The sequence below is a fragment of the Pseudonaja textilis genome, chromosome 2 (assembly GCF_049901715.1).
Source record: "Pseudonaja textilis isolate UNSWEBS1 chromosome 2, rPseTex1.2, whole genome shotgun sequence".
Classification (NCBI taxonomy): domain Eukaryota; kingdom Metazoa; phylum Chordata; class Lepidosauria; order Squamata; family Elapidae; genus Pseudonaja; species Pseudonaja textilis.
Window position 1 is genome coordinate 59,628,024 of NC_141991.1, and position 16,594 is coordinate 59,644,617.

The 16,594-nt window shown below is 38.7% G+C and overlaps 1 protein-coding gene across 4 annotated transcripts in view; it reads left to right on the forward strand.

Annotated features, from left to right (window-relative positions):
* Positions 1-16,295, forward strand: part of DNAH1 (dynein axonemal heavy chain 1) — a 199,825-nt gene extending 183,530 nt beyond the window's left edge. For all 4 annotated transcript variants that reach the window (XM_087924016.1, XM_087924015.1, XM_087924017.1 and 1 more), the window contains 18 exons: positions 202-351; positions 1,199-1,359; positions 1,498-1,723; positions 1,811-2,006; positions 2,770-2,921; positions 3,432-3,628; positions 4,424-4,568; positions 4,768-4,926; positions 6,245-6,376; positions 7,567-7,737; positions 8,129-8,308; positions 9,373-9,549; positions 10,183-10,353; positions 10,864-10,994; positions 12,097-12,241; positions 12,535-12,741; positions 12,848-13,082; positions 15,878-16,295. In XM_087924016.1, coding sequence (XP_087780142.1) covers positions 202-351; positions 1,199-1,359; positions 1,498-1,723; positions 1,811-2,006; positions 2,770-2,921; positions 3,432-3,628; positions 4,424-4,568; positions 4,768-4,926; positions 6,245-6,376; positions 7,567-7,737; positions 8,129-8,308; positions 9,373-9,549; positions 10,183-10,353; positions 10,864-10,994; positions 12,097-12,241; positions 12,535-12,741; positions 12,848-13,082; positions 15,878-15,999 — 3,057 coding nt within the window. In that variant the 3' untranslated portion in view covers positions 16,000-16,295. The remainder of the gene's footprint in view (positions 1-201; positions 352-1,198; positions 1,360-1,497; positions 1,724-1,810; positions 2,007-2,769; positions 2,922-3,431; positions 3,629-4,423; positions 4,569-4,767; positions 4,927-6,244; positions 6,377-7,566; positions 7,738-8,128; positions 8,309-9,372; positions 9,550-10,182; positions 10,354-10,863; positions 10,995-12,096; positions 12,242-12,534; positions 12,742-12,847; positions 13,083-15,877) is intronic.
* Positions 16,296-16,594: the final 299 nt, after the last annotated feature.

The following is a 16,594-nucleotide window of genomic DNA, read 5'->3' on the forward strand; positions in this document are numbered from 1 at the left end:
TAGCATGGTTCCTAATTTCATTCACTATACTTTTTCTTATGTTCATTGCAGTATCAAAATTTATGTCAATACATTGATCCTTTCTCTCCATACATGCACCCATTTTGATCCATATCTTGTCTTTGTTCCTTTCCACTTGCACATAAATCAGTCATCTGATTCCACGTCTGCTGAGTTTCTTTGTACCCTGCTGTTTTTCAGGAGAAAGATAGTGGGCTAGATACATGCAAGCTCAGCGACCGGGATTTCCTACGCAGCTTGGAGAATGCTATTCGTTTTGGGAAGCCATTTCTCTTGGAGAACGTAGGGGAAGAACTAGATCCAGCTCTTGAACCTGTTCTGTTGAAACAGGTGACTCTGTATGTGTGTGTGTGTGTGTGTGTGTGTGTGTGTGTGTGTGTTTTATAAGGTAAACAGGAATTGGCTGTTTCTAAGCTGCCAGCATTGGGAAAGCAGGTCTAAAGTAGTGCTGAAATTAGTATTAAACTACATTCCACTCCATATCTTGAAGGCCAGTTTGCTATGAGTTTTGTGTGTGTGTGTGCACACGTGCGCGCGTGCGCCAGTCAAGACTAAACTGTTCCATATTGCAACTGAGTTTTGTTCAGTAGGGAATGCCTTATTTTTTTCACTATGTGATATTTTTCTTCATAACAATCTTCTACCACTTGTTATTCCCCATCATTTATAACACAGAGGAAAGGAAGATGTCAGCTAATTTATGCCAATATTGTTATTGCACCGAGTAGTTTGCAACGAGATAATGTATTGATGGGGTAAAATGCGAGGTTACTGCTGAGATGTACAAATCATCGGAACAGCTGGGAACCAGGCCTTCACTTTTGGCCATGAATCTCCACATAGATTGATTCATCCCAAATGATACTTTCCATGCAGTCTCCTCTTCATGAGATGGACAGAACTCACTGTGAAAATTAAGTTTTTTCATATCCTAATTTTTATTATAAAAAATTAAAAATAAACTAAGCATGGAAAATCTAGAAAATAAAATTAAGAAAAATATAAACGAGGAAATGCAGATTAAACTTCTTTACAGCAGTTAGAAACGCATGTACTGTCATTCCTCCCTCATTGAGGGAGAAAACATGGTATTAAAATTAAATGTTATTGCTCCTGCATCACCTTCTCTCTTTTTCATGTTTCCCTGAAATGTTTTCATATTTCCCTGTTTATATAGACTTACAAACAGCAGGGTAGCATAGTATTGAAGCTGGGAGACACAGTGATTCCATATCATGATGATTTCAATTTATACATCACTACCAACCTTCCTAATCCCCATTACACTCCAGAGTTATCAACAAAGCTGACCCTGATTAACTTCACCCTATCTCCCAGGTAATGTCAAATTACTCTTTCCTATATTAAATATCAAATCAAACTGTTGTGGTCATTCATGGATAACTAAAATGTGCTTTTTTATTTTCATTTTCTTCTTTGCCTGCTCTGCTTACTTGCTTGCTTACTTAATTACAGTGGTTTAGAAGACCAGTTGCTCGGTCAGGTGGTAGCTGAAGAACGCCCTGACTTAGAAGAAGCTAAGAATCAGCTGATTGTCAGCAATGCCAAGATGCAACAGGAACTGAAGGAGATTGAAGACCAAATTCTGTACCGTCTGAGCTCTTCTGAAGGGAACCCCGTGGATGACCTGGAGCTCATCAAAGTATTGGAAGCATCCAAATTAAAAGCAGGAGAAATTCAGGTGCTGATTTAAACTCCCATCTCAATCCCTTGTTTCTTTTGACTTAAGATAAATGGGCATTTTCTTTTGTCTTTCACTCTCCTACAGGCCAAAGTAAAGGCAGCTGAGCAGACCGAGAAAGATATTGATATCACTCGATTGGAGTATGTCCCTGTGGCTGTCCGCACCCAGATCCTTTTCTTCTGTGTCTCAGACCTGTCCAATGTTGATCCCATGTACCAATATTCATTGGAGTGGTTCCTCAATATATTTCTAACAGGAATTTCAAACTCGGAGAGAGCAGGTATTTTAAATGACTTACAGGTATATCATACCTATCCTTTCCCATCCAGAACATCTTGCTGTCCCACTGAAGACCAGCAAAGGGAAACACATTTTATATACACAGGACAGTGCAGGTCTTTGCAGGGTCCGAATGACAATTTATGCAGCACATAAAGGGACCGAATATTCATATACAGTGCATTCAGAAAGCATTCAGACCCCCCTGCACTTTTGCAAATTTTGTCATGCTGCAGCCTGACTCAATTCCCCACAAAACAGAATTTTAGAAAATGTCTGTAAATTTATTAAAAAGAAAAAAAAAACCTGAAATATCACATTAGCATGAGTATAACAAAATTGACAAAAGTGAAAGGGTTCTGAACACTTTCTGAATACTCTTGTTTGTCTGTTCGCTCTTCTGCCTCCATTGAAACATTACGGGTATTAAGGTATCAGAAGCAAGGATGGTGGCAGCATTCACTCTGCAAAATGCGTACTATGCTAACATGGGTGTTTATATGCTCCCCCCCCCCCCCCCACTATTCTAAAAGCTATCCCTATGATTAAAATTCCAGTTGAATTGATTCTTTTAAAAAGTTTTAAAACTCATCTTCAGCAGTATGAGTTTTTCTCACAGAGTTTTTGAATGCCCGCAAGGGTGAGGCAAAATTTCAAAGAACATTGTTGCTTGCATGGACCCTTTTGGGGTTAATAATCTCTCTTAAGTCTTTGCTTTAAGTCTGCATCTTTTTCTGAATTCTTTTGTGAATTACTGCTTTCAGATACACTGAAGAAGCGGATTGCAAATATCAATAAGTACCTCACCTTTAGCCTTTACAGCAACGTTTGTCGCAGCCTCTTTGAGAAACACAAGCTCATGTTTGCATTCCTGGTGTGCATCCGGATCATGATGAATGAAGGCAAAATTGACATGGTAAGACTAATGACATCTTCTGTCATTCTGTTAAGAGGTTGGCTTATATATGGGTGTAAAATGCACCTGAACAAAAGCAGTCTAAGATATTTAACATATTCAAAACGCCAGTTATTATCAATAGTAAATCAGATTATAAACTGAAACTTTCTGAAAGAATATTAGTGAGAAAATAAGACAGTTCTCCTTCACAAATGGCCTTCTGAGCTTAAGCCCAGCTACCATGAACTAGGTCTTTAATGTACTTGCTGGCTAGAATAAAGGAATATGTATATGCATTAATAACTGATCAAGAAATAATAGTTTCTACTAATCATGCAGAGTATAATGTGCTCTATAAAAAGTTTTATAAACGTTTAGATTTATAGAATCAAAAAGAGAACATTGCCATATAATTATAGACAGAGGTGAATGCAAAGACCAAAAATGAGTATAATAAATAATTGTCACTCATGACAAACCTTCACACACAGACAACCCTCTATATCCTTTTCTAATTTCAACACACAGGAGGAATGGCGTTACCTTATTTCTGGTGGCACTATAAAGATCATGCGAGATAATCCAGCTCCTGCCTGGCTATATGAAAGAGCATGGAATGATATCCTGGCCTTAACCAACTTGCACAATTTCTCCACGTTTGCAGATGACTTTGTGGCAAACTTGTCTGGGTTTCGCACAATTTTTGACAGTGCTGAACCTCACAGGTAATTTTACTTTCAATCTCCAGATTTGCCATGCTACATTTGCCAGTCACATTATCATTTAACACTGGTTAAAACTAAGGTACCATTTGAGTCAAGTGCGAGTTCTCTTGACTTCAGGGACATGGCCAGTGGTGATATTCTACCGGTTTGGCCCGGTTCTGGAATACTGGTAGTGCCAAAGATCAGCTGGCACAGAACTGGTTTGTTCTGAGTCTCTCTGACACTCTGCAGTTGGCCCCGCCCACCCGCCCCTGCTCCTAGGTCCTTTGTAACCTCTCAGCTCTTTTGCACGGCAGAGCAGATTGCTGTGCTAAACAGCTGAGAGGCACGGTAGCCTAATTTTTATGGTTTTAACGAGTGTGCAAAGCACACATTTGGCACACGTGTATGCGTGAGTCGCATGACCCCCCCTGCAGCCATACCCACCAAGCCACACCCACAGAACCAATGGTGGGAACTTTTGAATCCTGCCACTGGACATGGCTATGGGTTTTTCTGACAATAGCATGAATGTGTTTTGCTACCATGTCTTCCGGAGTAGAATTTTAATTTTCCAATCTAATCTACAAAGTGAAATTCTCTGATAGTCCCCTAATCAGATCTGATCCTGCTAAACCTTCTGAGAGCAGCCATTCTGTAGTAGGCTTGCACATAGTTGCGTATGCAGTGGTTACTCTTAATTAAAACCCATTTATGATAGCAATTATGCTCAGAAAAGGACTTGAGAAATGTCATCCAGTTGTTGACCCTTGTCTTTAGTCTTTAGACTTAATGTAACCCCTTCTATTTTTGCAGGGAGCCTCTGCCAGGCATATGGGACAGCACGCTGGATTCTTTTCAGAAGCTGTTAGTCCTGCGTTGTCTGCGTGGGGACAAAGTCACCAATGCGATGCAGGACTTTGTGGCTGCTAACTTGGGCCAGAGCTTTATTGAACCACAGGTAGCTAACAATGTTTAATCACATATGCAGAGGCTGAGCAGTAGAGGTGACAGGAATTTTGGTTGACAAGACTTTGGGCTCCTGTTCTGATCCCGTGTTTCTCTTTCCTTGTCCAGCCTTGCTCCCAATAGATGAAAGCATAGGAAGAAGTTCTAGGCAATAACAGTAAACAAATGAGTCCTTTTTTTAAATATTTCAGACTGCAAACCTTTCAGTGGTCTTTAAGGAGTCTACTTCTACCACACCGTTGATATTCGTCCTTTCTCCAGGCACAGACCCGGCTGCTGATCTTTATAAATTTGCTGAAGAAATGAAGTTTTCCAAGAAACTCTCTGCAATTTCTCTTGGACAGGGACAAGTAAGAGCTCACCCAGAAGCGCTTGCCCTTTTAAGCAGACTTCCAGCTCCAGACCAGTTCAGTCTCTGAAAGGCCGCAGGAAGTATTCTTCTGCCACAATCGTGTTACTAACTGGCATATAAGCTACAGGCATGCTCAGAGGCACCAGTGATTCTTCAGGTGTCAAAGAGACTCTGAGCCAAGTGATATTTTGAACCCATTTCTTTTCCCAGCATTCAAAAGCACTGGGTACTGACCTTCTACAGGTGGTCTTTGACTGATGACCACAACTGAGCCCGACTTTTCTGTTGTTAAGCGAGACAGTTGTTAAGTGAACTTTGTCCCATTTCACGGCCTTTCTTTGCCACAGTTGTTAAGTGAACTGTTGCAGTTGTTCAGTTAGTCACACGGTTGTTAAATGAATCTGGCTTCCCCATTGTCTTTGCTTGTCAGAAGGTCTCAAAAGGGGATCACATGACCCCAGGACACTGAAGTCATCATAAATAGGAGTCAGTTGCCAAGCGTCTGAATTTCAATCCCATGACCGTGGGGATGCTGCAGTGGTCATAAGTGTGAAAAACGGTCACAAGGCACTTTTTTCAGTGCTGCTGTAACCTCGAACACTCACTAAATGAACTGTCGTAAGCCAAGGACCACCTGTACTTTTGCTGTAGTTCAGGCCAATTTCATACATTCTCCAAAAATAACCTATGGTATTGATCTATAGCTAAGCATTCTCTGATACCACAGCTTAATTTAGAATACAGAAGATAGTTTGTTATTATTCTTCTGAATTGATTAAGGCATCAAAATCTTTCCTACCTATTATAAAATACCACATTGTCTATTGGTAGGTTTCAGTTCTATTTAATGCCTGGACTGAAACTATTTTAGTTTCCTTTAGCCAGCACTTTATGCTTTTTCCCCCCCATTTCTAAAAAATGTAGCTGCACTAAATCTTTGAAAGCTAAGAAGCCTCTCTTGTTGAATTTTTCTACTCCTAGTCATAGATTTGGAGAATAAACTGGCTCCCTGAAGCGTACCTGATGATATAATATTCTGTGCTTTTGTTTTTGTTTTTTTATGTTTATATTAATTAAATCAGTAGAAAACCAAAGGGAAAAAATAAACTATACTTAAAATTGTAAAGAAAGGGGGAGGTGGGGGGGAGGGAAAGGTCGGGGGGAAGAAAAACCAAAAAAAGAAGGTAACTTTGCAAACCATTGACTAGCTAGGACCATGCGCTTATCCTTTCAATGTTGAAGAACAAGCCACCGTGTGGAAGGCACAGGGAAGCCGTGTGCTTGGTTCAGATGTCAATCTCTATGTCGTTATTTAGGGACCACGAGCCGAGGCCATGATGCGCAGTGCTATGGAACGTGGGAAGTGGGTCTTCTTTCAAAATTGCCACTTGGCTCCAAGCTGGATGCCTTCTTTGGAGAGACTCATTGAAGGCATTAACCCTGATAAGGTGAGATGCATATGGACTTAAACCATCTTTTTCTTTTTAGTAGTTTAGCACTGAAAATAATTTTCCCCTCGTTTGGGAAGATTGTGCCCCCTCCATCACTTTTAGGCTGGGAGGGGGAGGGCTGCAGACACCTGTGCTCTCTGCTGTCCTCCCCCAGACTTTAATTTGATGGCAAAAAATTTTTTGCAGGGATAAGAGAAGTTCCAAAACTTTAATAATTTAAACAGACATTATTACCGGGAAAGAAACAGAAACTTCTATTCTATTAGCACTGTGCGTTTGTCTAGTGTAGAAAGATTGCTTATTGCTGACCTAGGCATAGAAACTCTGATTCTACATTTCTTGTGCCTAGAATGAAAACTGTTTTCTTCCAAAGTTTGGACAGTAATTAGTAAATATTCAATTCTTCAATCATTGGTTGCTAACTCAGTGTGTATTTTCAATATATATATATGGCATTCAGCTTTGTTCGGGTATTTTCCCACATCATTGTAGTTGTGCTTTTAAAGTTGTAGCAACGTTTCGGCAGAATCTCATCTGCCATCATCAGAAGCCTGTGTTCTGCTTGATTGGTGTTTCTAATATCTTCTGTCTGGTTTTTGGTTCTTTTTGTATCTTGATTGGCTGGCAACATTGTGTTACTAAAGGCCTCCAATAAAGTAGCACCAATCAAGCAGAACACAGCAAACTCCAAGACCAATAAACACAGACCAAGACTCCCAACCAATCAGGATGAAGAAAAAACCATTCTGGCACAGCAATAGGCTGCCCCAAATTTAAACCTGAAACCACTGTAAAAGCCTGACTCACAGATGAACACTATACAGAAGCCTGATGATGGCAGATGAGATTCTGCCGAAACGTTGCTACAACTTTAAAAGCACAACTACAATGACGTGGGAAAATATCCGAACAAAGCTGAATGCCATATATATATATCCAAACCTATCCCTAGAAGGATAGGACAACTATTCCAATCTATTTTTTTTATACCTTTCCATGCTTTCTAAAATAGGAGAAATTCTTTAGGATGACTATCTTATTTTATTCCCCGCCAAAGAGAAACATTTCTGTATGTCTGTTCAATGAGGACTTTTCCGATGAGAGAGAAACTGGATTCCAATAGAAAAATTACTTTCTAAAAGTTTGGCTTCAGATTACTGATGTCCTGATCCATTTTTCTGGTTCAGGTACACCGAGATTTCCGACTTTGGCTGACCAGTTTGCCAAGTAACAAGTTTCCAGTGTCCATCCTCCAGAACGGATCCAAGATGACCATTGAGCCCCCTCGAGGAGTTAAAGCTAACTTGCTGAAGTCTTACAGTAGCCTGAGCAATGACTTCTTGAATTCCTGCATCAAGGTAGGGAATCCTACCCTTACCTACACATAGACTCCTCCCCCTACCCCCAAAAAACCCTTAGTGCTCTCTTCCTTCGACAACTTTGGTTTGCCCAGAACAGGTCCAATGTTCCTTACATCTGCTAGTGTGGAAGTAATACAGAGGATACAGAGGAATTCTTGGTTCTGTTCTCCTTCGAACCATTCATTATTATTTCCCTATTTCTCAACGGTTTGTCCTCATGGAAGTATATTCCTTTGGTTGGAATGGAGTTAAGAAAAAGGCATTCACCATTTCATTCTACAAAGTCTGAAATAGGAACTAAACAAACCCAACGTACACATTCATATACATGCACCGTAACATTTTAGTTGTGGCCTTTTAGAATCACAAGAGATGTTGTGTTTTGCAGGTTACCGAATTCAAATCCTTGCTCCTTTCCCTTTGCCTGTTCCATGGCAATGCACTAGAAAGGAGAAAGTTTGGGCCACTGGGTTTCAATATTCCGTATGAGTTCACTGATGGAGATCTACGCATTTGCATCAGCCAGCTGAAAATGTTTCTGGATGAATATGAAGAAATCCCTTACAAGGTAAGGCTCCTCCCTAGGCACGCAGAGGGTGAAATGAAGCATAAGCATGAGAATTTACGAAGCGAGAGGTTTGTCCTATTTCTGAATCCAGCTGGATCTTTTGCAGAAACATAATTTGTTTAGCTATATATTACTTTTTATTTATCTTACTTAAAATGTTTGGTTTGTAGCACTTCAGGCTAATAAAATCAAGAAATGGTGCAATAAAATTGTATGTACAATGCAGATGTTCTTCCCTACCTAATGGAATAATGCTTTTCTTTCTACCTCAAGAGATAACAAAAATGATTAAACGGTGCCTCAGTGAATTTGTAAAAAATAAACAAATAAATAAAATAGTGCAATAAAATGGATAGCTTGGGGAAATTAAGAAAAGTAGTATTTTTAAAAAAAAAACTTCTGCAAATGTTGCAACCATTGTACTAGGGAAGCATCACAGATAGGCTTAGCGGAGATTAGAGAACTAGACCTTGGAAAATGCAAGAACTCTTTAATTTAGAGTTGGTTGCTTTGAAATAGCTATAATTATAATTATGAATGTTATAATCTAATGTGCAGCTTTCCAGGAAGGCAATACGGCAATAAACAATTATTAATAAGCAAATTTTAAAATTATATAAAGTCAGGCTAATAGCTGCTAAAACCATTTCTGACAAGAACAAAATAATCTTTGCTTAATAACACAATGGAGCTACAGTAGCATTTGAGATACCTGATTGTGATTTGACCAATCAACCAGGTGCTGTAAGAGACTTCTGGGTTTTCAACTGGAATTCAGTGTTGTGGGAATCTGGCTGGCATATTTTCCTTTTTGGAAGAGGTCCTAATTTTATGAAATGTGCAGCAGTGTAAGTTGACCTGTACATATGTGTATTATGATGCTTTAATTTTATAAATAGTTATTATTTTCAAAATATAGAGATCCGTCTGGTAAGACCTGCCTGGAAAAACGCCTGCTTGTTGATTTGCTGTATGCTGAATTTTATTGTTAACTGATGAGGTTTTTGTTTGAAAATATTGGCTATAAATACAATCAATGCTTTCTGTGCTCCGTTGCTTTGCAGGTTTTGAAGTATACTGCTGGTGAAATTAATTATGGAGGCAGAGTGACTGATGATTGGGACAGACGCTGCATTATGAACATTCTGGAAGATTTCTATAATCCAAGTGTTCTAAATTCAGAGTTTTCTTACTCTGAATCTGGTATCTACAAGCAGATTAATACCTCCTATGATCTCAATGTAAGTTAAAGAAGAAGCAAAAAGACAAATTGACTTTGTCTAAGCCCAAATGACTAAAAAGGGTCAGGTCCCAATAATACTTGATCAGAAAATTATTGAAAAATCCCAGAACTGAAAGGGTGATTGGAAGTAAAAAAAAAAAATACACACACACAGACAAACCACTTGGAAATCTAGGTGAGACGGGCAACATATTTATTCAATAAATAAATAATAGAGAATCCCCTTCCATGACCAAGGAGATCTATATGGATGCTTGTAAAAATCCTAGGAGTGCAGCTGAATTGGAGCAAAGCTTTTGTTTATACTATGCAGAAAACAAAGTTTGTTCTTCTTTTAAGTCTACATAATTTCAATTATAGGTTCAAAAAGATTTTTGTCTGTCCATTGGTTAAATTCCCACTGTGGTATGTGGAAGCTTCTTCCAACGTATAAATTTTAATTAAAAACAAGGGTGACCAACATAACCATGTGTTTCCATGTCATATTCAGGTGCATATCATGGTTCATTAGCTGTGCCTGAAACATGCAATATCACACTTACTGAGCAGCTTATTTCATTTCTGCCTTGTCTGTTAAAAAATATTCATCTTTGTCCTTCCTTCTTGACTTGTTCCCATCCCCTTCCCCAAGGGATACATCCAGTACATCAAGACCCTTCCCCTTAATGATATGCCTGAAATCTTTGGTCTGCATGACAATGCCAACATCACCTTTGCTCAGAATGAGACCTTTGCACTGCTTGCTGCAATTATCCAGCTTCAGCCAAAGACTTCAGCTGTAGGAGGACAAAGCAGGGAGGAGGTTTGTAAACTTGTTTCTTGCAGATCTTATGGTTGGGAAGAGAGGGCTGATAAGTAAGTAGCCATACATGCGTAGTAGTGTCAGAAGCCAGAATTCAGCAAAATGTTTCTTCCAAGGACAGAAAGCTGAGGTGTATGACAGACACAGCTGTTGGGCATGACTGAAGAATTAGGTAATGAAATTTTTCAACATGACTTGCAGAATTTTTCAGTGTTCAATATTTATTGTTTCTTTGAAATGCAGTCCCTGGTCTGTTAGGTTTTCATCACAAAGTGCTGGTCATAGGATCCCATGCTTTAAGAACCTATACAAATTCTAAGTTCAAATTCTAGAAACCAATTCATTGCTACTGAAGGAGGAAACAGAAGGGTAGGTTACACAACCCCAAAGCCAAGTTGCAATTCTGAAGGGAATCTAGATAATCTCATTTCCTTTTGAGGAAAACTCTTCCTGTCATCTAATACTGAGATTCCTCTGACATTTTCTGCCACAATTTTGTCTGTTGTCTAGATTGTAGAGGAGACCTCAAATGACATATTGCAGAAAGTACCTCAGCCCATCGACTTGCATGAAGTGTTGTTGAAATATCCTGTGTTGTATGAGGAATCTATGAACACTGTTCTGACACAAGAGGTGATCAGGTACAGTCCATGCATTCATTGAGCTTTCTGTATTTTGATACACTTGTCAACTGAAACTACTAGAGGAATCTTAGAATCATAGGGCTGAAAAGGGCTTCAAAGATCTTCTAGTCCAACCCACTGCCCAAGGCAGGAATCCTTATATCATAGCAATAGCACTTAGACTTATATACCGCTTCACAGTGCTTTACCACCCTCTCTAAGCGGTTTACAGAGTCAGCATAATTGCCCCCAACAATCTGGCTCCTCATTTTACCTACCTCGAAAGGATGGAAGGCTGAGTCAACCTTGAGCCTGATGAGATTTGCACTGCCAACTTGCAGGCATCTGGCAGTCAGCAGAAGTAGCCTGCAGTACTGGACTCTAATCACTGCGCAACTCCCAGATAAATGGTTGTTTTTCTTGAAAACCTCCAGCAATGGAGCACAGATAACTTTTTATGCCATTTTTGACTGGTGTCTGCAGACTTTCTCTGCTTTCATCAGAATGAAAAAAGCATGGTTCCACCTTTTGAGTGTCCGGACATATGGAAAAGTTGTAGAGCTGCTGTTGCTATGCCTGATGCTCCCTCTGGTTCCCATGCAATGGAACTCAGTTCTCAAGAAAGTAAAATTCCCTTCATGTTGCCTATACAAAATATTCACTGAGCAGTTCTCTGAAATGGTAGAAAAGTGGTGATAGTGAAAATTGCAGTATAAGTTGGAACAGTTTCCAAAATCAGACTATTTTTATGAATTGATCCATTGTATGGAGGGAATATTTTCTGTAGCCATAATCAACACAGTCTGATCTGAGACCCGATATTCCCCATAATGTATAACTCTTACAAAGTATCACAGTCTATAGTTAACTGAGACTGAACCTATAGATTAAAATTTGCTTTTTACCCCTTTGGCACCTCTGTACAGTTGCATATCTTTGCAACTGAGTGCTATCAGAGCTTATTGTGTGTCCTGCTGATATATAAAAAACTGCTTGTAGGTCTGATTCCGTGACAGGTATACAAAAGTCCAAAGATTCTTAAAAAGAGTGTAAAAATGCATAGAATTTCAATGAACTACATTGGGAGTTAAGATTAATATATTAATTTGCTTTTGAACAGATACAATCGTTTGCTACAAGTAATTGCACAAAGTCTAAAAGATCTGCTCAAAGCTCTTAAAGGCTTAGTAGTAATGTCTTCCCAGCTGGAGTTGATGTCCAACAGCCTGTACAACAACACTGTCCCAGAGATGTGGAAGAGTAAGGTAAATACTAAGCAATGTTTTCATAGATACAGCAATTTCTGTATTCATGAAGTCATCCTATAAAAATACTCTCATTCCAGCTTCCAGCTGTGGTGGCTGATCGGATATTTTAAAGGAGCACAAAATCAAACTATATATCATTCACAAACCAAGGCAGAACAATCTCGATAAAATCCACTTCAACAGTTATTTTTATTGCTTGTCTCATAACCACAAATGTTCAACTATTGAGAAACACACTTGATTAAAGTTCAATTTATTGAAAAAGTGCTTTGCATTTTCTCTTGCCATAGGCATATCCGTCTCTGAAGCCCTTGGCCTCCTGGGTGAACGACCTGCTTCTTCGCATTGACTTCTTGCATAAATGGATTGCTAAAGGAATCCCACCAGTTTTCTGGATAAGTGGTTTCTTCTTCCCACAAGCTTTTTTAACAGGAACATTACAGAACTTTGCTAGGAAGTCCGTGATATCTATAGATACCATCTCTTTTGACTTCAAGGTCAGTGAAACCATCAAAAACTACCCAAACAACCCACTGACATATCACTCAAAATGCAGTTGTTAAAAATATAAATTACAAGTGCTTTTCTGCCTTCCCAATTAAGGTACTGAGGGAGTCTGTGAGTGAACTAACTAAGCGTCCTGACGTGGGGTGTTACATCCATGGCTTATTTCTAGAAGGGGCTCGATGGGACCCTATATTCTTTGAGCTAATGGAATCCAAGCCCAAGGAACTATACACAGAGATGGCTGTCATTTGGTTAGTTCCTATTCCCAACCGCAAGCCTCCGACCACAGGGATGTACCTGTGTCCCATTTACAAGACACTCACTCGGGCAGGTAAGAATCTTCTTTGCTTCAGAGGCATAAGGCATGCAGTCTGCTAGTGTGCCAAGAAGATAGGCACAAAAAAGGCTCTTTTTTTTGCCTGTGAGTGAAAGGAGGAAAATGGGAGTCTTAAGCCTTGCACATTCCAAAGCTTCATTAGGTATATTTTTAGACATATTTCTAATTAGTTTATGATATGAGAGGAAGAGACTTACTCATACAAACAACTGGGTTAGGATACAGAATAGGCCAAATTGCATTGGTAATTATCCTCTTCCTCTCTAACCCCAAAACAAGCGAGGAACAAGTCTGTCTCTTGACAAGATAGCACAGGGCTATCAGTGTCTGTCTGGCTCAGCATTTGAGCTGATATATCAAGCAAACATTTCTGTTGCAAATGAAGCACTTAGCACAGTTATGGTATTAAAAATATCCACATCTAACTAGGCAATTAACATATCTCAACATTTACCCTCTCTCTTCCTCTCTCTCCCTCTCCTACTCACACACAACTTGGCAGTTACTTGGTGATCTATATTTATTCTGAGTTGGTTTATTTTTGTGAAATACTGGCTATTTCTAAGAAAAACATGCTAAATATTAGTCACTTACCAAGAAGATTCCTCAGGGTTGATGTGATGGAGACAATTTAAGTACGAATTAAATTCTGCTGCCCAAGAATGTAGGGAATCATGTGGCTAAAAGATCAGTACCATGTTAGCTCTTCTCATACTTCTTTCAGTTTTTATTCATAGCCAAGCTTTGAAGAGATTTTCAAGAAAGCCATAGAACAAAGAAGTATAAATAGATGCTTTACTCATTCCCACATGGTGGTTTTGAATTAATGTAAGTCTCAAGAGACTACAGCCTTCAATGTTTTGTTTACACCATTCTGGAAGGAATTGGCATGTTAAATTATCTGTGTCCTGTTCATTACTTGGTGTTTGGAGGCATCCAAACATGGGAGATACTTCAGCTGAGGCTCTCATAGGATGGAAATGGCCAATTGACCCTAAGGAAGCAGCTTGCCTTACATTGGCAAAAAAACATAACAATAAATGTGAAAGCTTAGACTTTCTAGTTTATTAGCGATGAAATATTTATAAGCATTGCTCTGGATCTGGTTAGAATAGAATTCTTTATTGGCCAAGTGTGATTGGACACACAAGGAATTTGTCTTGGTGCTTGTGCTCTCAGTGTACATAAAAGAAAAGATACATTCATCAAGAGTCAAGAAAAGTTATTGTTCTAGAGGAGAATGCAACGATCCAAGAAGGCTTGGGCAGCTTTGGGCTATCTTATGGTGTGCAGGCCTTGAGCCCTTTGGCTAAAGTAAAGTACTTAAGAAGGTCATGCTAAATGAGACCAGGATTTCTAGGCTTGCTTCACAAGAGTTGTTTGACAAAAGATGTTCAGCAAGTTCTATGAACCAGATCATCATATCGTCATAATATGGCTTGTTGAGGCATAGCAAGGTACGCAAATCTAATGCTTGTTTCTTTTAGTCCAGGTTTAGGATTTAATGTGTTGCGTGAACCCATCCTGATGGCCTGTATATATAGTGCTCAGAATATAATTGCTTTATGCCACAATCATGTATGAAGGATTAGGGTAGATTAAATATAGAATTGCATTCCTTAAGTCATTTGTTATTTCTAAACAGTATCTGTTTGTGATATCAATACTCCAATATTTTGTACAGTATAATGAAGATATTAATTTTGTTCCATTTAGTCTTTACTTTCAAGTTAATGTTGTACCAGTAAGAGGGATACTTTCCTACTTTCCTTTTTTTTTCTTAAACAATAAAGTACTTATGGATTTGAAAATGCTGAGAATTTGGTAGTTTTAGAATACAAACCCAAAGCTATTTTAGAAAACAAAGAGAAGTTATCTAAATTAAGATCTATTAATGCGCGTGTTCTCTGTATTGCTTTTGTGTTCATAGAACCAATCTTTTTCATACTTATATTCTTTGCTACCAACATCTGATTAATCATCAGTGCAACGGACCACTAAGGGTAGAAAATGGTAAAACCTTTACCTACTCTGGCCCAAACCTACAGATCCAGACTGCACTTAATTAAAGTGCATTTTATTCCTGTCCTGTGCACGGTTTAAGGCCACCTGGTGGCCAACAGGCATATGAGAAAATGGTACCTAAATCCAGTATAGTTAGGTTTTCCTATTCAGAATTGTCTTCCCTATTTGAGATAGGATTGATGTGCTTTGGGGAACAGGATAGGGGATGACATCCATTTGATAAGCTCATTTGGACCAGTGATCCAATAAGCTGACTGCACTTCACTATCTAAGAATCCTGGGAAGAAAAATCCTCTTCTGGATGCATTTAACCAGATGCAATGGATACGCTTGTTGGTTTTTTCTAACTAGGTTACACTACATTGGCACTGAGGCTGGAATGTTACCAGCTGGCTTTTTTGTGCTGACTTTGGTAGTCTGATGTGGTTAAAAACATTCATTTTGGAATGGGTCCATAATTCATCCTTTTGCAGGAACTACCAGAAGAAAAATGAAAGGGTTTTTTTTCAAGATAAATAAAGAGTAATGAAAGAAGGGGATGAGTCTCAACCAGACTCAAAGCAGGAAGAGCCTGTGAGTGAAAGATTCTCTGTCTTCAAGTACAGTCCTCCAAACACCAACAAAGAAAGAAAACTTTTGAAATGTAGGATATGGAATTGTTTTTAACTAACCTCATTTTAACATTAAAGACATCAGCCTATAGTAGCAAAAGAAGCCCTCCCTATGTCACAATACAGCATTAACTTTAATTTTCTCTTTACCAGGGACACTATCAACAACAGGTCATTCAACTAATTATGTGATTGCTGTAGAAATACCTACCAGTAAATCTCAGAGACACTGGATTAAACGGGGAGTTGCCTTGATCTGTGCCTTGGACTTCTAGACATGAACAATAAAAGTGCAGCCCCATAAAGCAATATAATTTGGAAGTTGTTTACAAGTTGTTTAAGACTGGATTCATATCCTGAAGCCTGATCCAAAGGAAGCACAGAACTGACTAAAATGAGACAACTACAAGGACTTAAATAAATATACATAATGTGTATCTTTTCACTTAATTTAAATTTACATTAAAATCTTTTTTTTAAAATTTCACAAATGACTGCATGGTGCTGTTCTCTTAATATGTCCCATTCAGTTCTTTTTTAAGGTAGCCTATAAATTGTAATCAACTACAAGGGAAAAAATAAGTGCACATGATATACAATTAAGGTGTATAATACTAAAAAAAATATGTTTGTGTTACATTTAAGCCACCATAGATCACAGAGATGATCTTACAGCACTAATTTAGTATGTTCTTGGCAAAATTCTCAGTCTCCATATTACAAAATTAGATACTGCAATTAAATAACACAAGATTGACACATAGCACTGGCATGGTGTAATGTTTTCTTAGTTGTATAGAACAGCCAAAGCCAAGTTCAGCAGTAGTTCAAACATTACTCCTTGCCTAGTTTTGTGCTGTTAGATTTTCA